Source organism: Entelurus aequoreus, linkage group LG02 (assembly GCF_033978785.1).
Source record: "Entelurus aequoreus isolate RoL-2023_Sb linkage group LG02, RoL_Eaeq_v1.1, whole genome shotgun sequence".
NCBI classification, from domain to species: domain Eukaryota; kingdom Metazoa; phylum Chordata; class Actinopteri; order Syngnathiformes; family Syngnathidae; genus Entelurus; species Entelurus aequoreus.
This window is the reverse complement of record NC_084732.1, coordinates 81,277,231-81,301,230: the sequence shown is the minus strand read 5'-3', so window position 1 is coordinate 81,301,230 and position 24,000 is coordinate 81,277,231. Positions and strand designations below refer to the sequence as shown.

At 38.1% G+C, this 24,000-nt stretch overlaps 1 protein-coding gene across 1 annotated transcript in view; it reads right to left on the bottom strand.

The window, feature by feature from the left end:
• The window catches only part of LOC133639760 (low-density lipoprotein receptor-related protein 4-like), a 284,058-nt gene that overhangs the window by 147,957 nt on the left and 112,101 nt on the right, over positions 1–24,000 (bottom strand). The window contains exon 2 of the mRNA XM_062033354.1: positions 12,605–12,751. Within this exon, the coding sequence (XP_061889338.1) occupies positions 12,605–12,751 (147 nt within the window). The remainder of the gene's footprint in view (positions 1–12,604; positions 12,752–24,000) is intronic.

The window sequence follows — 24,000 nt, the reverse complement described above, 5'->3', positions numbered from 1 at the left end:
AACAGTAAATAAACACAAGACATATATATACTCTATTAGCCACAACACAACCAGGCTTATATTTAATATGCCACAAATTAATCCTGCATAATAACACCTGCGTGTTTGTTATGCTAGCTCCTAGCTCCTCTGCTAGCTCCTAGCTCCATAGAACACGCCAATACAATTCAAACACCCGATCAACACACACAATCACTCAGCCCAAAAGACCGTTCACCTAACCCAAGGTTCATAAAGCTTATATATTTTAAAAAAGTTACGTACGTGACGCGCACGTACGGTACGGTACGTGTTATGCTAGCTCCTAGCTCCTCTGCTAGCTCCTAGCTCCATAGAACACGCCAATACAATTCAAACACATGATCAACACACACAATCACTCAGCCCAAAAGACCGTTCACCTAACCAAAGGTTCATAAAGCTTATATATTTAAAAAAAGTTACGTACATACGCAAAAAAAAGCCAAAGCTGCATACTCACAGTAGCACGTCTGCGTCTTTGTCATCCAAATCAAAGTAATCCTGGTAAGAGTCTGTGTTGTCCCAGTTCTCTACAGGCGTCTGTGTATCCAAATCAAAAGTCCTCCTGGTTAGAGTCTCTGTTATCCGAGTTCTTCCATCTTGACTGCATCTTTCGGGAATGTAAACAAAGAAGCGCCGGCTGTGTACTGTTGTGGCTGACTACGTTCGAAAAATACGTCCATTTCGCACCGACAACTTTCTTCTTTGCTTGCTCGGCTTCCTTCTCCATAATGCAATGAACATGATTGAAACAGATTCACGAACACAGATGTCCAGAATACTGTGGAATTATGAAATGAAAACAGAGCTTTTTCGTATCGGCTTCAATGTGGAAGGCATACCCGTGTTCGTCGGGCTACGTCACACGCATACGTCATCCTCAGAGGCGTTTCGAACCGGAAGTTTAGCGGCAAATTTAAAATGTCACTTTATAAGTTAACCCGGCCGTATTGGCATGTGTTATAATGTTAAGATTTCATCATTGATATATAAACTATCAGACTGCGTGGTCGGTAGTAGTGGGTTTCAGTAGGCCTTTAAGAGACATTTTAGCTTTTATATTTTATAAGATATATTTCAGTGAATAACTTATCGTTCAAATCTGTATATGAATATGTACATAAAGTGTTGTAATTATATTGTAAAATGGACGGATGGATGGATGGACGTTTAAAACAAAACTGTTATTATTAATAAATATACATTTTTTGAGCCTTTTTAGAGAAAATCATATCATTGTAGTAAATTATGCAAATTATTCGATGTCATGGTGACCACGCCCATAGCCACGCACCCACCGCCACAGGTATCTTGGCAGTTTATGGGAAACACTGTAACAAAATATATGGATTTCTTTATTTATTTTACCTTTAGGGGTCCCGGGGACCATAAAGGGTCTCAGTCATTAAAATGTTAAAAATAAGTCAAATTATTTTTTTTTATTTAACGCTTACAGTTAATCTCTATATCAACTTCAAGTTCATATAAAGTAATACAAAGAAAATGTTTTATGGCTTTTCTGTCAAAAACAACTTAGTTTTTTATAGTAAAACTGAAATATGCCGTATTTAGTAATTAGAACCCTAAAAGATCAATAATGCAGGACACCATTGATTTTAATTCTTTAATATTTTTGAGTAATCACAGTGAAAAGATAAATACAATACCACTAAATATATTTGGGTTCCAAAAGGTCCCCCACTCATAAAGTGATACATTTGTATTAGGTTTTTCTTTTACTTTGAACACTTAAGTTACGAGATCAACTTCAGATGTATCTGTCGATTTTACGTTTGAACTATTATTTTGTTTGCTTTATGATCTTTTGTCAAATAAAACTTTGATGTTTTTATATGGCATCTACACAATATATGCAATATTTACAGCATAAGACATTTTAAAGTGAAATATTTGAAGTAACTGGAGCCTTAAAAATAATTCATTATGACATGGATTTGTTTGTCATTATTATTATTTTTTGAGCAATGGCAAAAAAAGGAAAAAAGAAAGACAAAATAAATAAAAAAAACAACCTGCATGGCAGCTTTGTGTCAACTTTTTCTCGTTAGATTTCACCTCATTCCACTTTTTTGAATGTTCTTTGTTTATTTTTGCAATAGCATTTCCAGAATGTGTGGCGGGCCGGTAAACAATTAGCTGCGGGCCGCAAATGGCCCCCGAGCCGCACTTTGGACACCCCTGTTTTACGGGGTTAGATTTTGTATACTACCGAGTACCGATTCACATGAAATCCGACCTTTGTTAAATGTGACATCACGTCTTGTTGCATTGTCTGCACTTGGCGGGCAAACGGGTGTTTTCATAGCAGACTGCTTTGAGGTAATGTTGCAATTTTCCATGCCAACAGAGCAAGCATGCCAAGTAGAAAGTACTCAAAAGTTATGCTCCACTTTTCAAAATGTGCTAACTAAATGGTAATTGAAATTGGATATGCCATATACAGGTGAAACTCTAAAAGTTTGAATATCGTGCAAAGGTTCGTTTATACTAGCAATTAGTATACATTATTATTCACATTCACACAAAAAAATTATAATAATATGACTCCTTTAATTCGCCCTATAATCCAGTGCGCCTTTGGTATGAAAAAAGATCGAAAATAGAGCATTCATCGGCAGTGCACTTTATAATCCGGTGCGCCCTATGGTCCGGAAAATACGGTAACTCCATAGCAACCCAGTCATGACTAGTCATATATTTGCAAATATTTCATATTCCTGGTAAAATATTCAACTCGTTGGTGCACACAAGTGCGGTCCAGGTCCGATTTGGGGGAAATCACAAAAAAAAAGGCTTAATGGAATTACAAAAAATGTAAATGTTGATACTAATAACACAGAGTTGTGTCTTTAAATGTAAAGGTTTTTTGTAGCCTTTTTAAAAAGTGCGTCATGGGCAATTTTGTGCGAATTAGACTATGACGTCAACTACAACCCCCCCTCCTCACACAGATTGCGATTCTGACAATATACACCACGGCATCCTCGACCTGCTCCTGCACAAGAAACAAAACACTGCCTGGTCCAGCCAATAATTTGGTTTCTCCCTTGGTGACGATGACGGCCATATGGGTCCAATTATATTTTTTTCCTTATTGTAGACTTTATTTATGCAGGACGTGGCTGCCTTATTAGACCTGCTCCTTCCTGGATTTATTCGGAAGCCCCACTTCTGTACAAATTATCACCAGGGACACTATAAACTACATACTGTATGAATTTAATGACCAGCTGAAGGGTCCAAGGTAGTACTCAAAAGGCGGACTAGGAAACTGCCAAAGTTGACGAGCAAGCAGAAAAAAACGACAAGGAAAAAACGCCTTCGAGTTACTACTGGTCGGACACTGACCAACAAAAACAACATCTAATCCAAAAACTTTCAGAGTTCTTGCTCTAATTACAAGAAAATGTGTAAAATATATCATAAGACTTTATCAGCACCCTGTTGATAGGGCGGGGGTCAGCAACCCGTGGCTGTCGAGCCGCATGCGGCTCTTTAGCACCGCCGTAGTGGCTCTCTGGAGCTTTTTCAAAAATGGAAAAAGACGGAGGAAAAATAGAAAAATGTTTCTGTAGGAGGACAAACATGACACAAATCTTCCTAATTGTTAGAAAGCCCACTGTTTGATATGTTTGTGTTGCCGTTTTGTCCTACTAATTTTGGCGGTCCCTGAACTCACCGTAGTTTGTTTACATGTAAAACTTTCTCCGACGCGGCCAGCGGCCACAGAAAGTTGTGTTTTATGCCACTCCCTTCTTTGTCTCATTGTGTCCGCCAAACGTTTTATGCTGTGCGTGGATGATGTTATTGACTTGCGTGGAGTGCTAATATCCCATGCTAACATGCTATTTAGGTTAGCTGTGTGTACATACTGCATCATTATAACTCGTTTGTCGGTATATTTGAGTTCATTTAATTTCCTTTACTTACTGTATGTCCTCTGTGTATTTCATTTATATTTGCATGCACACTATCTGTATGTAATATTGGCTGCATTTCTGATTGTGTGCCATGTTGTTCCAGACCACAGCAAACGTTACCCAGCTTGCAAAGATTGCAATAAATCCATTAGAAGAAGACATGTCCGTTCCTTTAGCATCTATACCTTTGGCAGTTTTAAGCTAGTAATTTCCAGGAGTTATCTAACCGCCTGAGACACGTACTTAATGGATTTAAACTATTATACAAACATGGGGTCTGGTTCAAATATAGAGATGAGGGTCTTTAATTTGACCTGCTGTTGTACTCTGTCTCAAAGTAACATGTGCTCAATGTTTCCTTACCATTGTTGCTATGTTGTCTATTACCATTATTGCTATGTTGTCTATTACCATTGTTGGTATATTCATTATTCCTACATTGTTGATACAAATTATTGTTACAGTGTAACAATTATTGTTACCTGTGGTAATGCCACTATGATACAACATCTGTATAATAATCCTTGAACAAAGTAAGAGTGAAACTCATGTGAATAATCACTGAATGGAAAACTGGGGGTGTGATTAAATAAATTATCTTCTTCCCACTCCCTTTCAGGCAAAACTGGACAATCATGCATTGCATACTATACATTACCTTTTGCACTATATTAATTTATATTATGTGTTGTCAACTTTGCACTTTTTTTGTTATTATTATTTTTATGTCATTGCCTGAATTAAATAAATAAATGAAAAATGAAATGAAATGTGTTGCCTTCATTATAATACTTACATAAAGGCCTACTGAAATGAATTTTTTTTATTCAAACGGGGATAGCAGATCCATTCTATGTGTCATACTTGATCATTTCGCGATATTGCCATATTCTTGCTGAAAGGATTTAGTAGAGAACATAGACGATAAAGTTAGCAACTTTTGATCGCTGTTAAAAAAAAGCCTTGCCTGTACCGGAAGTAGCGTGACGTCACAGGTTGAAAGGCTCCTCACATTTCCCCATTGTTTACAATGCAGCGAGAGCGATTCGGACCGAGAAAGCGACGATTACCCCATTAATTTGAGCGAGGATGAAAGATTCGTGGATGAGGAACGTCAGAGTGAAGGACTAGAGTGCAGTGCAGGACGTATCTTTTTTTGCTCTGACCGTAACTTAGGTACAAGCTGGCTCATTGGATTCCTCACTCTCTCCTTTTTCTATTGTGGATCACGGATGTGTATTCTAAACCACCTCGGATACTATATCCTCTTGAAAATGAGAGTCGAGAACGCGAAATGGACATTCACAGTGACTTTTATCTCCACGACAATACATCGGCGAAGCTCTTTAGCTACGGAGCTAACGTGATAGCATCGTGCTTAAATGCAGATAGAAACAAAAGAAATAAACCCCTGACTGGAAGGATAGACAAAAAATCAACAATACTATTAAACCATGGACATGTAGCTACACGGTTAATGCTTTCCAGCCTGTCGAACCTTAACAATGCTGTTGCTAACGACGCCATTGAAGCTAACTTAGCTACGGAACCACGACAGAGCTATGCTAAAATCATTAGCTATCCACCTACGCCAGCCAGCCCTCATCTACTCATCAACACCCGTGCTCACCTGCGTTCCAGCAATCGACAGAGCGACGAAGGACTTCACCCGATCATAGATGCGGTCGGCGGCCCGGAGACGGAGGAAGTCAAGGTGAGGTAGGCAGCTAGCGCGTCTGCTATCCATCTCAAAGTCCTCCTGGTTGTGTTGCTGTATTCCGCCGCTAATACACCGATCCCACCTACAACTTTCTTCTTTGCAGTCTCCATTGTTCATTAAACAAATTGCAAAAGATTCACCAACACAGATGTCCAGAATACTGTGGAATTATGTGGTGAAAACAGAGCTTTTTGTATTGGATCCAATGGGGTCCGAATACTCCCGTTCACTCCGTGACGTCACGCGCAAACGTCATCATACCGAGACGTTTTCAACCGGAAGTTTAGCGGGAAATTTAAAATGGCACTTTATAAGTTAACCCGGCCGTATTGGCATGTGTTGCAATGTTAAGATTCCATCATTGATATATAAACTATCAGACTGCGTGATCGGTAGTAGTGGGTTTCAGTAGGCCTTTAAAGCTTTTACATTTTTGCGACTCCAGATTTGTTTTCGGTATTTTTGGTCCAATATGACTCTTTCAACATGTTGGGTTGCCGACCCCCGTGATAGGGTATCAGTTGCAGTAGTGCGCCGTGCTTCTCTGGGTGTTGACAAACTGTTGCTTGCTGACTGGTCCACAGAGAGCTGTTTGGTATTTAAAAATAGACCTTGGATGTTTGGAGATAATGTCACATACCACTGCAGTGTGTCCCGTTACACTTCCTTGGAGAGTTGTCGTGTTGTCCCACTGGTATGATGTCATATATCTATGGAGCTGACATAACTACCGCATCGGCACAAATACATTTAAATGGCTACAATTGTTAAACACATTATAACAGAGTGATCTTCAGACTTCTAGCGCTCCATAGCATTTCTACTTGTGTGGATTCTTCATTCTTCACTCCAAGCAACGGTTATAGGTTTTACATTATAACTAAAACAATTCATACTTACTAAACCGTCTGATGTCTGTGGGGGTGTTCTCATGCATATTTTTACGTTCATTCATAACGTTTCGAGTGTTTGTGCTAGTATTTATCAACTTGCAACAGCATTATTTTTTGTATTGGTTCGGTTTCACAAATTCCTCAGTAAATTCACCAAAACGTCACCGTGGACTTAATGAGTCTTGTTTAGCTAATTGGAGAGCTAGCTTCCGCAGCTAGTGGGTCCATCAGCCGTTTTACGTGCACCGTTTGTCAACAATTAAGGTATGTAAATCATATTTGCCAACCCTCCCGGATTTTCCGGGAGACTCCCGGAATTCAGCGCCCCTCCCAAAAACCTCCCGGAAGAAATTTTCTCCCGAAAATCTCCCGGAATTCAGCCGGAGCTGGAGGCCACACCCCCTCCAGCTCCATGCGGACCTGAGTGAGGACAGCGGCGACAGTCTGTTTTCACGTCCGCTTTCCCACGATATAAACAGTGTGCCTGCCCAATCACGTTATAACTGTAGAATGGTCGAGGGTGAGTTCTTGGTTTCTTATCTGGGTTTATTGTTAGGCAGTTTCATTAACGTCCTCCCAGCGCGGTAACAACAGCAGTCACGTTTTCGTCTACCGTAAAGCAGTTCGTCTGCCGTAAACAGCAATGTTGTGACACTCTTAAACAGGACAATACTGCCATCTACTGGATAGCCTCCGGAATACACTGAAATTCAAGTATTTATTTTATTTATATGTATAATAAAATATATATATATATATATATATATATATATATATATATATATATATATATATATATACATACACACATATACACACACACACACACACACACACACACACATATATATATATATATATATATATGTATGAAATACTCGAGTTGGTGAATTCTAGCTGTAAATATACTCCTCCCCTCTTAACCACGCCCCCAACCACGCCACCGGCCCCGCCCCCGCGCCACCCCCGACCACGCCCCACCCCCCGGAATCGGAGGTCTCAAGGTTGGCAAGTATGATGTAAATAAACATTTACAAAATCTTTCTGTGTAAATAACTCATGTCGCAACATATATATCTGCAGCTTATATATGGAAAACATGTTTTTTTCTTAAAAATGTTATGGGTGCGACCTATAGTCTGGATAATACGGTATTCAGACCCTGCCCACTAGATACTATTTTGTTAAAAAGGGCCTAGCAACAAATTTGCATTTTTAACAATACTGGTACTCAACGGTCAAAATGTTCATGTGTTAATAATAATATTCTTTGACAAACATTTAATTTGTTTCTTAAACAAATAACCTGTGAGCTCTTCTGTATTGCTTTCTTACACTTCTGAGAGTCATTTGCAAATGTTGTAAAGTTTCGTAGCTTTTGTATGCAGTTGCAATTCCAAAACGTTAGATGGCAGTATTGTGTCAGCAAATAGTTCTGACAATAAGCTGAACATGCCGGTCTAGTCTTTTGTTGCGCCCAAAATAGTGGTTATACTGTAAGTATTGCATTATTACACACCAGCTGTTTGATTGTAACGTACATTTTAGTTGAAGTTTTCGTTACCAAATTTGGAAGTGTTGAAAGTGCCATGTAAAATCACTAGAGATGTCCGATAACGGCTTTTTTGCAGATATCAGATATTCCGATGTTGTCCAACTCTTAATTACCGATTCCGATATTAACCGATACCGATATATACAGTTGTGGAATTAACACATTAATATGCCTAATTTTGTTGTGATGCCCCGCTGGATGCATTAAACAATATAACAAGGTTATGCCATATTTATTATTGAAGTCACAAAGTACATTATTTTTTTAAACATGCCTCAAAACAGCAGCTAGGAATTTGGGACATGCTCTCCCTGAAAGAGCATGAGGAGGTTGAGGTGGGCGGGGTTGAGGTGGGGGGGGTAGGGGGTAGGGGGTAGCGGGTGGTGTATATTGTAGCGTCCCGGAAAAGTTAGTAATGCAAGGGGTTCTGGGTATTTGTTCTGTTGTGTTTATGTTGTGTTACGGTGCGGATGTTCTCCCGAAATGTGTTTGTCATTCTTGTCTGGTGTGGGTTCACAGTGTGGCGCATATTTGTAACAGTTTTAAAGTTGTTTATACGGTCACCCTCAGTGTGACCTGTATGGCTGTTGACCAAGTATGCCTTGCAATCACTTGTGTGTGTCAAAAGCCGTACATATTATGTGACTGGGCCGGCACGCAAAGGCAGTGCCTTTAAGGTTTATTGGCGCTCTGTACTTCTCCCTATGTCCGTGTACCACTCCGTACAGCGGCGTTTTAAAAAGTCATACATTTTACTTTTTGAAACAGATACCGATAATTTCCGATATTACATTTTAAAGCATTTATCGGCCAATAATATCGGCAGGACCATATTATCGGACATCTCTAAAAATCACTGATGTTAATGTGTAGCATGTATATAAGAAAGCCAATATAAATATCCAGCTAGCGTATTTTGAAAAGTGGACCCTGAGCCAACATTCGAGCCTTTTCTTTCAGGTATGCTTACTTTGTTGGCATTGAACATTGCAACATTACTTAGTGTTTAACTGAGTCCGGTCTGAGTGCTGCTTGAGTGACTGTTTCCCTGCCAAGTGTTTGAGCTGGCCCAAGTCTGTAACCTGAAGTGACGTCACGTGCAACAAAAGATATCCAAATTGTTGTTAAAAAAAATAAGACTTGATTAAAAACGACAAAGTAGATAGACTAAAAAAAAAAACTAATTGTTGTTGTGCGGTAAGTGTTTACTTTCAGCATAGAAGCAATTGAAGTTAAGTAGTAAAATTAAGAGATAAACTTCATTATTTCAGCAGCAATTTCCACAAAGTGAGTCATACTGGGTGGTTCCTATTATCCCTTATCCTTGCTTTGTCGTTGGTTGAAAAACAAGCAGCTACTTAGTGGTAATGCCTTCGAATTCTAAAAACATGTCCCCCGTCTCAAAAAAAATAATACATGATGTTTAATAGCACGTATTGGCATGTCACTGTAGCCCCTCTGACTTTGTACGGACCTGAGCAGAGTCATTGGTGAACCACACCTCACATTAAGACCAACACACCCAGCCATAAACAGACGGCATACAATTATGGAACGACTATAGACTAATAATGGAGTGTTACAGTATTTGAAACCAGTATTGCAACGATTAATCGATTTAATCGATTAATTCGAAATTTAAAAGAAGCTTTAATTTGTACTTTGTAGCATTGGTAATCTTTTAATGAGCATAACTAATAAAAACTGATAACATCTGGACCACATGGAGTACCTGTAACATTCAAAAAATGCGGACATAGTTTACGCAGGGCTCCTGAAAAAGAGCGGTGGTGTGTGGGTTTTAACTTACTGCAATAGAATAGAATAGAATAGAATAGAAAGTACTTTATTGATCCCTGGGGGAAATTCAGCACCACAGTTCGCTCACAATAGACAGTAATAACAATAAATAATATAATATATATATAATATATTATATATATAATATATAAATATAAATATATTTTACATATACTGTACATTTCAGTGCAGTCAAGGAACATATGCAATATATTATAATAATTATATATATAATATATTATATATAAAATATATAAATAATATAAATATATTCTACATATAATCTACATTTAAGTGCAGTCAAGGAACATATGCATTATATTATAATAATAATAATATTATATAATAATAATATAATAATCAATGCACACATGTCGACAGTGCAACTAGAGAAAGCAAGATTATGGCAAGCAAAAAAATAATAGTTTAGTTAAACTACAAGTAAGAAGATTCTACTGGTCCAAAGCAGGGATGTCCAAAATGTGACCCCTGGCAACATTTGTAACGACCCGTGGCAGAGTCATTAGCATTGTATTATTAGCATGCTAGCTTTTTGGCTAAGTTTGGGGGTACACACCTCAGAGTGAAATATTTTGTTACTTGACGAATCAATCAATCAATGATACCTGTTCGCATGCTAATGTTAGTATGCTAGCTTTAAGCTAATTTTGTAGATATTGACCTTGATGCATGTTAACTTAGTTTTCTAGCATTTTAAACACATTTTCTAGTAACACATCTTAGAGTAATATATTTTGGTACTTTACTCATGTTACAGATAGCATTTTAGCATGCTAGCTTTTATTAAGCTAACTTTACCATGAATACCATGAATTGATTAACGTGGACCCCGATTTAAACAAGTTGAAAAACTTATTCGGGTGTTACCATTTAGTGGTCAATTGTACGGAATATGTACTGTACTGTGCAATCTACTAATAAAAGTTTTAATCAATCAATCAACTTAACCTCTGTGTCATTTCACTAACAACACAAACAGTAAGTATGCTATTGTTTGATTATTAGCATTGTAGTAATACCACTCTAGCTTTTTTTAAGTATTTTTTCCTATATTTTTTGTTACTTGACGCTATCTGGCCAGCTAACGGTTAGCATTTCAGTTCAGCTTTGGCTCTTCGGCCTTTACACCAAATGTCTACCGAAATTGCAATCGATAGATTACTTGATTACTAAAATAATCGATAGCTGCCGGCCTTTTTTAAACTCACCTGAGAGTAGGGTTGTAGCTATCGATTATTTTAGTAAATGTGTAATCTATGTATTAGTCCATTTGATTAATCAAGTAATCGTATAAAACACACTTTATAGCCTTAATACGTATTTCAGAGAAAATAGGTAAAATAAATGATTTCTTGGCTTGCCATAACCCTCATTTATTTTTTTTAATGAATTCATATCAACATTGATATTGGGCTGTATTAATATAAAAACATATTTTTTAAATAAAATAAATACAATACAAATATAATAAATATTTTCATTTTATACATTTGTATAAGTTACACTCAAACGATTAATTGAAGAAACAGATTATCAATCAAAGCTTTTTTTCTAATCAAATCAAATTAATCGATTATTGTATTTTTCGGATGAATGTCACATAACAAGAAGATAGAGTAAAAGAAGAAGCTTATCGACAACGGTGTCTCCACGGACTACAAAGGCGGACGCGCACAATTTTCCAGGATTTATGCAGATCCCAAATACAGATCAGCAGGTATCAGAAGGTAAGAAAAGTTTCCTTTGCATAATATTTCGAAACAAAACGGCAGATAATATGTCTTACCTTATACACACACCATAATAATACTTGTATGTTGAAGCACATTACAATCCATCAAGCGGTGTGGCTTCATAGCTTACCAAAGTCGTACTAAAACATTTTGATAGATTTTTGAGCGCCGTGTGTAATGTTCTATATTTTCAATGGAACATATAAAATGTTGGTGTTGTTTACTTGTTTATCATAGTGCAGTCTACAAATATCTCTTATGTGTGACTGCCATCTACTGGTCACAGTTATCATTACACCATGTACCAAATAAAATTGCTCCGAGGTCGGTAAGCAAAACCAGAATTATTCCGTACATTAGGCACGGTTATAAGGCACACTTTTGAGTTTTGAGAAGAAAAAAAAGGATTTTAAGTGTGCCTTAAAGTCCGGAAAATACGGTAATTGTGTAATCTATGAATTAGTCCATTTGATTAATTGAGTAATTGTATAAAACACACTTTATAGCCTTAATACATATTTTTGAGAAAATTGCTGAAATAAATTATTTCTTGGCTTGCCATAACCCTCATTATTTTGTTTAATCAATTCATATCATCAACATTGATATTGCGCTTTTAGCTTGTGTATTAATATTTAAAAAATACTTTTTTAATAAAATAAATAAAATACAAAAAATTATAAACATTTGCATTTTATACATGTTTATTAGTTACACTCAAACGATTAATCGAAGAAACAGATGATCAATCAAAGCTTTTTTCTAATCAAATTAATCGATTTAATCGATTCATCGTTGCAGTTCGACCTGAGTGTTTTGCAAACCGGATGTAAAGTCAAGAAATGATTGATATAATGGTAAAATAAAATAGGAAAGAATAACAGTAGGTGTGATAATTGGGGGAAAAATTGCAAACTCACTGCATCCATCTTCATCACTATGGTCCCCGCAGTCGTTGTCTCCATCGCACTGCCACTGAGCCGGGATGCAGGTGCACTCGCCAAACGCACTGACTGCACACGTGAAGTGGTTCCTCCCACAAGAACACTCCGCACTGCCGTCCACGCCTGCACACACGGACATAAAAAAGGACAAGTTAGGTTGCGATGAATGTTAATCGACAGCTTTCATAAAAAACATAGAATTCATGCAACAACAACAACAACAACAAGTCAAACCACAACCAGCTCAATAAAACAAAACAATCATTGGGTCGACAATGTGAAATACTGCACATTTGCTTCAGAGTCACGATGTTTGGGTTTGAATCCGTGCACGGACATCTTTCCCTTTAAAATACATGTACAGTGGAATCTCGATTTATGAACCCCTCTATTTGTGAACTTTTCGGATTACGAGTCTTTAGATCACACCAACCCAAATATAAAGTTAAAGTTAAAGTACCAATGATTGTCACACACACACTATATATGTATATATACATATATGTATATATACATATATATATATATATACATATATACATATATATATATATATATATATATATATATATATATATATATATATATATATATATATACATATATATATATATATATATACATATATATATATATATATACATATATATACATATATATATATATATATATATATATATATATATATATATATATATATATATATATATATATGTATGTATCTGTGTGTGTGTGCACACACACACACAGTATGTTGCATGACTGGATTGTTGTATCGTCTTTGTTCCAATATATATATATATATATATATATATATATATATATATATATATATATATATATATATATATATATATATATACACATACATATATATACACACATATATATTAGGGCTGTGAATCTTTGGGTGTCCCACGATTCGATTCAATATCGATTCTTGGGGGTCACGATTCGATTCAAAGTCGATTTTTTTTTTTCAATTCAACACGATTCTCGATTCAAAAACGATTTTTCCCCGATTCAAAACGATTCTCTATTCATTCAATACATAAGATTTCAGCAGGATCTACCCCAGTCTGCTGGCATGCAAGCAGAGTAGTAGATGTGTGTGTGTGTGTGTGTAACATGGTCTGAGCTGTGCAACTTGTTCAGGGAGTACAAAAAAACCACACAAATCAACTTACAATGAACAGCTATGATATAATGTCTGATGGAATATTCATGTGTAACACAGAGTATGACCTTAGGTAGTGCGTGTCCTCAGCGTGAGGAGGATTTATAATCCTGCCTATGTGTGCATGTGTGGACAAGCACAGTCATGTTCTCGCGTTAGATTCCCTTTGAGATACAACATGCAACTTTCTACAGCAGGACAGTTGATTTATTCGCCTCTGTTTCAGTTTTTCTTTTTTTCCCCCCCACGGCACCTCACTGATTGTGTACATTTGCACAAATGTGTCCACGAACAAAAACACGCAAAAAAACATTCCTGAACTTACACTACCGTTCAAAAGTTTGGGGTCACATTGAAATGTCCTTATTTTTGAAGGAAAAGCACTGTACTTTTCAATGAAGATAACTTTAAACTAGTCTTAACTTTAAAGAAATACACTCTATACATTGCTAATGTGGTAAATGACTATTCTAGCTGCAAATGTCTGGTTTTTGGTGCAATATCTACATAGGTGTATAGAGGCCCATTTCCAGCAACTATCACTCCAGTGTTCTAATGGTACAATGTGTTTGCTCATTGGCTCAGAAGGCTAATTGATGATTAGAAAACCCTTGTGCAATCATGTTCACACATCTGAAAACAGTTTAGCTCGTTACAGAAGCTACAAAACTGACCTTCCTTTGAGCAGATTGAGTTTCTGGAGCATCACATTTGTGGGGTCAATTAAACGCTCAAAATGGCCAGAAAAAGAGAACTTTCATCTGAAACTCGACAGTCTATTCTTGTTCTTAGAAATGAAAGCTATTCCACAAAATTGTTTGGGTGACCCCAAACTTTTGAACGGTAGTGTAAGTTTATAACCAGGCATGTGATTTGACCACAATGAAAAAGACTGAAAAAATTTCCGGGGGTCTGGGGGACGAAGGCCCCCAGCCAGGTCCAGGGCGGTGCCCTGGTGGGGGGAAAAGGGGGGCAATGCCCCCCGAAGCTCCTGGTTTTTCACCAATTTAACGTGCTAAAATTAACAAAGACAGCACCATTTGAAGAAAATATTTTAGTGTTTAAAGACATGAAAACATAATTAATACAACTTACATAGTGGATCTAGAATAATAGTGAGAGTCCAGTCCATAGTGGATCTAGAATAATAGTGAGAGTCCAGTCCATAGTGGATCTAAGATAATAGTGGGAGTCCAGTCCATAGTGGATCTAACATAATAGTGAGAGTCCAGTCCATAGTGGATCTAAGATAATAGTGAGAGTCCAGTCCATAGTGGATCTAAGGTAATAGTGAGAGTCCAGTCCATAGTGGATCTAGAATAATAGTGAGAGTCCAGTCCATAGTGGATCTAAGATAATAGTGAGAGTCCAGTCCATAGTGGATCTAGAATAATAGTGAGAGTCCAGTCCATAGTGGATCCAAGATAATAGTGAGAGTCCAGTCCATAGTGGATCTAACATAATAGTGAGAGTCCAGTCCATAGTGGATCGAAGATAATAGTGAGAGTCCAGTCCATAGTGGATCTAAGGTAATGGTGAGAGACCAGTCCATAGTGGATCTAAGGTAATAGTGAGAGACCAGTCCATAGTGGATCTAAGATAATAGTGAGAGTCCAGTCCATAGTGGATCCAAGATAATAGTGAGAGTCCAGTCCATAGTGGATCCAAGATAATAGTGAGAGTCCAGTCCATAGTGGATCTAAGATAATAGTGAGAGTCCAGTCCATAGTGGATCCAAGATAATAGTGAGAGTCCAGTCCATAGTGGATCTAAGATAATAGTGAGAGTCCAGTCCATAGTGGATCTAAGATAATAGTGAGAGTCCAGTCCATAGTGGATCTAGAATAATAGTGAGAGTCCAGTCCATAGTGGATCTAAGATAATAGTGAGTGTCCAGTCCATAGTGGATCTAAGATAATAGTGAGAGTCCAGTCCATAGTGGATCTAAGATAATAGTGAGAGTCCAGTCCATAGTGGATCTAAGATAATAGTGAGAGTCCAGTCACTAGTGGATCTAGAATAATAGTGAGAGTCCAGTCCATAGTGGATCTAAGATAATAGTGAGAGACCAGTCCATAGTGGATCTAAGATAATAGTGAGAGTCCAGTCCATAGTGGATCTAAGATAATAGTGAGAGTCCAGTCCATAGTGGATTCAAGATAATAGTGAGAGTCCAGTCCATAGTGGATCTAAGATAATAGTGAGAGTCCAGTCCATAGTGGATCCAAGATAATAGTGAGAGTCCAGTCCATAGTGGATCTAAGATGATAGTGAGAGTCCAGTCCATAGTGGATCTAAGATAATAGTGAGAGTCCAGTCACTAGTGGATCTAGAATAATAGTGAGAGTCCAGTCCATAGTGGATCTAAGATGATAGTGAGAGTCCAGTCCATAGTGGATCTAAGATAATAGTGAGGGTCCAGTCACTAGTGGATCTAGAATAATAGTGAGAGTCCAGTCCATAGTGGATCTAAGATAATAGTGAGTGTCCAATCCATAGTGGATCTAAGATAATAGTGAGAGTCCAGTCCATAGTGGATCTAAGATAATAGTGAGAGTCCAGTCCATAGTGGGGACAGCAGGAGATCATCTTGAGCGAATCATCTGTGGTCACGGGTAACGGGGAAGTTTTACCGCGGTTTATCATTTTACGGTTTATCATTGTATTGGTATCAACTCGGCATTGATACTTTTGACAACCCTACTCCACGATTATTATGCTTTGCCCACATTTCCTTTGATATTGCATTGTTATATTAAGCTTTTTTTCCCCCATTTGCACACAGAAAATAATATTCCAAAATACATGGGCGTAAAAAAAAAATTAAATAAAATAAAATTTCACATCAGATTGCCAAATTGTCTAATATTATTCAGGAAAAGGCAATAATAATAAAGCATTTTTTTTGTTTTTGTTTCACTTGATAGTACATTAATGACCACCTTGTTTTATGCAACAACCTTTCTTGGAAGGCGTATGAGTGCAGGATGCTTTTGTGCGTGCATGTGTACATACGTGCGCGTCTGTACGTGTATATGTGTGTGTGCGGTTTCTGGCCCCTTCACAAAGGCATCAGTCAACCCAGGAGGGCCTGGCAGAGAGATCTCAGTAACCTTCAGATCCCTCCCACCGCACTAAATTAATGGCCTCTTTCTTTTTTTGTTCCCCTCCTTCCTTTCCCCCCCCCCATTCCTTTCTTTTCAACATCCCTTCATCACACTTCCCCTAAAGCTGTCCCTCTCATTTTCAGCCCTTCCCGACCTTTTTTTTCTTCTTCTTTCCTCCTCACCCTATTTGCAGACCCTCTCCAGGGAAAAAGAAACACCCTAATCTAGGATCCTCTTTGCCGATTATTTCTCGGCGTTAACTAATAAGTCATTTTTGCACCTGGTTTTGAACCTTTATGATGGGACTTAATCAGGCAGACCAAAACATTGACAACAAACAGAATCCTGAGCCATCGTTAAGTTGGACTACAAAGCCAACTTGCGCTTCACGTTTTATCTCCTTCGAGTGTGTGTGTGTGTGTGTGTGTGTGTGTGTGTGTGTGTGTGTGTGGTAGGCTAAATTAGAGTCTTTCAGCTGGAGCAGAAAAAGTGTCAAGGGAAGCCACATAACAGGCTGCGCATTTGTCAAACATGCTTCAAAAAGTAGAGGCCAGTGGCTATGACCGGTGCAAAAGCAACTTAAGGGGGAGACCATCACACACACACACACACACACACACACGCACACACAAGGACTTTTGCTCTAGTTCTACCCAGCTTCACGAGCCAATGGAAGCAATGGTACATTGAAATAAGGCAAATAATAAACGGTATTTACAGACTACCGTTATTTCCGGACTACAAGCCGCTACTTTTTCCCCTCGTTCTGGTCCCTGCGGCTTATACAACGGTGCGGCTTATATACGGCCTGTTCTTCTCCGACACCGACGAAGAGGATTTCGGTGGTTTTAGTACGCAGGAGGAAGACGATGACACAATGATTAAAGACTGACTTTTCATATACCGGTAGGCTGGTTATTTTGATAACGTACAGGCGAGCACTTTGTATTACTTTGCACCGTTGTATTATTTGTACTCTGCACGAATGCTGTTCGCCATGTCAAAGATGTGAAAGTTTGATTGAATGATTGAAAGATTTATTGTTGATAAATGGGACGCTTTGCGTTCCCAAACAGTCATCTCTGTCCCGACAATCCCCTCCGTGGTAGCAGAAACCCCTATATACTACGGTAATTACACATCAAAACCCTGCGGCTTATAGTCGGGTGCGGCTTATATATGGAGCAATCTGTATTTTCCCCTAAATTTAGCTGGTGCGGCTTATAGTCCGGTGCGGCTTATAGTCCGGCAATTACGGTATAATGCGCACTTAAAATCCTTTAAATCGACAGTGCACCTTTTGTACGGGATAATTTTGGTTGTGCTTACCGACCTCGAAAGCTATGTTATTTGGTACATGGTGACATGATAAGTGTGACCGGTAGACGGCAGTCAAACATAAGAGATATGAGTCGACTGCAATATGACTCAAGTAAACACCAACATTTTATATGTTCCATTGAAAATATAGAACATTACACACGGCGCTCAAAAATCCATCAAAATGTTTTAGTACGACTTTGGTAAGCTATGAAGCCGCACCGCTTGATGGATTGTACTGTGCTTCAACATACGAGTATTATTATGGTGTGTGTGTGTGTATAAGGTAAGACATATTATCTGGCGGTTTGTTTCGCAATATTATGCAAAAGCAACTATTCTTACCTTCTGGTACCTGCTGATCTGTATTTGGGATCTGCATAAATCCTGAAAATTTGCACGCATCAGCCTTTGTAATCCGTGCCGATACCGTAATCGATAAGATTCTTCTTTTTCTGTATCTTCTTGTTATGGGACATTCATCCTCCGCTGTTGCCATTTCTAATATAAAGTAGTGTAAAGTTCTTACTTATATCTGTCAGTAAACTCACCATGAAAGCGCTAAAACATACCGGTGTAGTGAGTTTTTTATTATTCACCCAAGAAACTTTAGTTATTAGAGAGTTCCGCTCGGACGTTTTTTCACAGGACATTGTTATTGCACTAGTGAGCCACGGATGAGGAGATGCTGTTCCATTATTGATTTAAGTAAAGTCTGAATGTCATTAAAACAGTTATCTCCATCTTTTGACACTTCTTCCACTCCCGTTCTTTCACGCTACACCGCTACAACAAAGATGACGGGGAGAAGACGCTGCCGAAGGTGAGCCACGTAAATAAGACCGCCCACAAAACGGCGCACCCGGAAGCGACTGTCAGAAAGCGGCTTGAAGATGATCTGTAAAACAATCTATGCAACATTTTGACCAAAGAATCACCATTACATGTTATGTAGACCACAAGGACGTGTTTTACATTTAGAAAAAAATAAAAATAATATGACCCCTTTAATGCGCCCTATAATCAGGTGCAGCTTGTATATGAAAAAAGATGAAAAATAGACCATTCATCGGCAGTGCGCCTTATAATCTGGTGCGCCCTATGGTCCGAAAAATACGGTACTTTGTAATAAATATTACTTTTGCTAAGAGTAAGATACTGTACAATTTCAAACTACCGTATTTTCCGGACTATAGGGCGCACCGGATTATAAAGCGCACTGCCGATGAATGGTTTATTTTCGATCTTTTTTCATATATAAAGCACACCGGATTATAGGGCGCATTAAAAGAGTCTTTTTTTTTCTTCTAAATGTAAAACACTTCCTTGTGGTCTACATAACATGTAATGGTGGTTCTTTGGTCAAAGGACAGGAGTGGAAGAAGTGTCAAAAGATGGCGCTAACTGTTTTAATGACATTCAGACTTTACTTAAATCAATAACGGAGCAGCATCTCCTCAGCCGGAAATGTGTCCCGTGAAAAACCGTTCGACCAGAACTGTCTAATAACTAAAGTTCCTTGGGTGAATAATGTAAACTCACTACACCGGTATGTTTTAGCGCTTTCATGGCGAGTTTACTGACAGATATAAGTAAGAACGTTACACTACTTTATATTAGAAATGGCAACAGCGGAGGAACAAGAAGATCGAGAAAAAGAAGAAGCTTATCGACTACGGTGTCGGCACGGACTACAAAGGCGGACCCGCGCAATTTTTCAGGGTTTATGCAGATCCCAAATACAGATCAGCAGGTACCAGAAAGTAAGAAAAGTTGCTTTTGCATAATATTGTGAAACAAAACACCAGATAATATGTATTAATAATAATACTCGTATGTTTAATGCGCCGACAATCCTTTAAGTGGTGTGGCTTCATAGTTTACTAAAGTCGTACTAAAACATTTTGATAGATTTTTGAGCGCCATGTGTAATGTTCTGTATTTTCAATGGAACATATAACATGTTGGTGTTGTTTACTTGAGTCATATTGCCATCATATTGCAGTCTACACGTATCTCTTATGTTTGACTGCCACACTGGTCACACTTATTATACCATGTACCAAATACAATTGCTTTGATGTCGGTAAGCAAAACTAGAATTATTCCGTAGATTGGGCGCACCGGGTTGTAAGGCACACTGTCGAGTTTTGAGGGAAAAAAAGGATTTTAAGTGTGCCTTATAGTCCGGAAAATACGGTATTCACTTTTGATCAAACAAAAGCAAAACTTTTTGTGAGTTGTATTAATTGGTTTCTTTAAAAAAAAAAAAGGATTTATCTCAATCTAATTTTTGGTGAAATGTTTTTTTGATGCCATAATGCTCATTAAACAATACTTTTATTGGCCTGATATTTACTGTACTCCCATGGCTAACAAGTGAATATTACGTCTCCTACACTATACTCCTGTTAAAATGAGCCTCTGTGACGCATTCATCTGAAATGTGAAAAAAATAGAAATAGGTGCTCGTATGAGCTAAGCGGGATTCATAACACATTATTCATTGCAGGAACACATTAGGAAGGCTATAGGAACGAACACGCAGCTGCCAAACTCGGCAGTCTGGCGCTTTGAAGAGTACCAGCATGACTAACCTCTGATGCATCGCACAGATAGCAAATCACATGCTGGAAATGTTTTGAAGAGACAAGATGAGCTATCAGTGTGTGGCATTCTAATCCGTGTGTCATTTCGTCGAACGGAAGAAGATTCTACTGGTGCAAAGCAGGGGTGTCCAAAATGTGGCCCCTGGCAACATTTGTAACGACCCGTGGCACAATCATTACCATTGTATTACTGTTTTGCTAATTTTGCAGGTACACACCTCAGAGTCAAATATTTTGTTACTTTGATGAAGAATACCTGTTCGCATGCTAATGCTCATGTTACAGATAGCATTTTAGCATGCTAGCTTTTTTTAATCTAATTTAACAGGTGTACAACTCATATAGGTTGGTATTTCACTAACAACGCAAACAGTAAGTATGCTATTGTTTGATTATTAGCATTGTAGTGTTACCATGCTAGCTTTTTTAGCAATTTTTTTCTTATATGTTTTGTTACTTGACGAATGATACCTGTTCGCATGCTAATGTTAGCGTGGAGGGGGGCGTGGTCCGCGGGCCTGCCGCGGAGCGGGGTGCGTAAGGACCGGCCTCGTAGACAGTGGCAGGTGAGCAGATTGCCCAGCTGGGGATTGTTATCTAATCACCTGTCGCCCTTATTAGCAGCAGCCAGGACGAGACACGTGGTTGGAGTGGCTGGTGAGCGGACGCATGAGACTGAGAGACATTTCGCTGGAAAGCAAAACCCTACCGCTATACGAAAATAAAAGACTTGTTACCCAGACTACCAGGCCCCAGGAGAGCAACATCCACAGTTACTATGCTATCTTTTTTTAAGCTAATTTTGTAGATATTGACCTCAGTCATATTTTTGTACTTAATGCATGTTAACTTAGTTTTCAAGCATTTTAAACATATTTTCTAGTAACACGTCTTAAAGTAATATATTTTGGTACTTTACTCATGTTACACATAGCATTTTAGCATGCTAGCTTTTCTTAAGCTAATTTAACAGGCATACAGCTCAGTGTCATATATTTTGGTATTTCACTAACAACGCAAACAGTAAGCTATTGTTTGATTACTAGCATTGTAGTGTTACCATGCTAGCCTTAATTGCAATTTTTTTCTCATATTTTTTGTTACTTGACGAATGATACCTGTTTGCATGCTAATGTTAGTATGCTAGCTTTTTTTTAAGCAAATTTTGTAGGTATTGACCTCAGTCATATTTTGGTACTTGATGCATGTTAACTTAGTTTTCTAGCATTTTAAACACATTTTCTAGTAACACATCTTAGAGTATTATATACGTTTGTACTTTACTCATGTTACAGATAGCCTTTTAGCATGCTAGCTTTTTTGAGCTAATTTTGTAGGTATTGACCTCAGTCATATTTTGGTACTTGATGCATGTTAACTTAGTTTTATAGCATTATAAAACCAATTTTCTAGTAACACATCTTAGAGTAATATATTTTGGTACTATACTCATGTTACAGATAGCATTTTAGTTTTACAGTGGTTACCATTACTACAATGTATTTGTCGTACAAACGCACGCAGCTGCTAAAACCGTATCAACGCATACATATGGAAATTACTGAGGCTTGATAACAGACTTATTTTTATTTATCATCCGGTTAATTGACTTATCGAACATCGGCCCAGGCCTACTGGCTCGTACATGAACATGCATCCTCCACAAAGTAGCGTATAGTTCAAACTTATATCTGTCAGTATATTCACTGTGGAAGGGCTAAAAGCTACAAAACCCAAAACCAGTATAGTTGCCACATTGTGTAATTTGTAAATAAAAACAGAATACAATGATTTGCAAATCCTTTTCAACTTATATTCAATTGAATAGACTGCAAAGACAAGATATTTAATGTTCGAACTGAGAAACTACATTTTTTTTTTGCAAATAATCATTTACTTAGAATTTAATGACAGCAACACATTGCAAAAAAGTTGGCACAGGGGCATTTTTACCACTGTGTTACATGGCCTTTCCTTTTAACAACACTCAGTAAACATTTGGGAACTGAGGAGACCAATTTTTGAAGCTTTTCAGGTGGAGTTAATTCCCGTTCTTGCTTGATGTACAGCTTAAGTTGTTCAACAGTCCGGAGGTCTCCGTTGTGGTATTTTATGCTTCATATTGCGCCACACATTTTCAATGGGAGACAGGTCTGGACTACAGGCAGGCCAGTCTAGTACCCGCACTCTTTTACTATGAAGCCACGCTGTTGTAACACGTGGCTAGGCATTGTCTTGCTGAAATAAGCAGGGGAGTCTATGATAACGTTGCTTGGATGGCAACATATGAGCCCATGTGGTTATATCCTTTACACACTGATGTCGGTTTTTGATGCAGTACCGCCTGAGGGATCCAAGGTCACGGGCTCAGCCGCTTACGTGCAGTGATTTCTCCAGATTCTCTGAACCTTTTGATGATATTAGACGGTGAAATCCCTAAATTCCTTGCAATAGCTCGTTGAGAAATGTTGTTCTTAAACTGTTGGACGATTTGTTCACGCATTTGTTCACAAAGTGGTGACCCTCGCCCCATCCTCGTTTGTGAATGACTGAGCATTTCATGGAAGCTGCTTTTATACCCAATCATGGCACCCACCTGTTCCAAATTAGCCTGTTCACCTTCACCGGTTTTGGGGTTTGTACAACAAAGATGGCGGGGAGAAAACACAGTTATTAATAAGAAAGCGGCTTGAGAAGGGTCTGTAAAACATAATCCAGGCAAAATGTTGACCAAAGAAACACCATCACATGTTATGTAGACCACACGGTCCTCTCCAAGGTTTCTCATAGTCATTCACCGACGTCCCACTGGGGTGAGTTTTTCCTTGCCCGTATGTGGGCTCTGTACCGAGGATGTCGTTGTGGCTTGTACAGCCCTTTGAGACACTTGTGATTTAGGGCTATATAAATAAACATTGATTGACAGGGAAGTATTTTAAATGTACAAAAAAAAATCATAATATGACCCGTTTGAAGCAGGCCAAGAATCAAAACATTAGCACTAACAAAAGTCCCCTCAGAGGCAGTCAAATTCTACATAATCCTGCCAATCAGGTAGATAAAACAATGAACCCGTTTACAGTTACGGTTAGTTTATTTTACTTCCTTTTTTAAAGGCCTACTGAAACCCACTACTACCGACCACCATCAATGATGAAA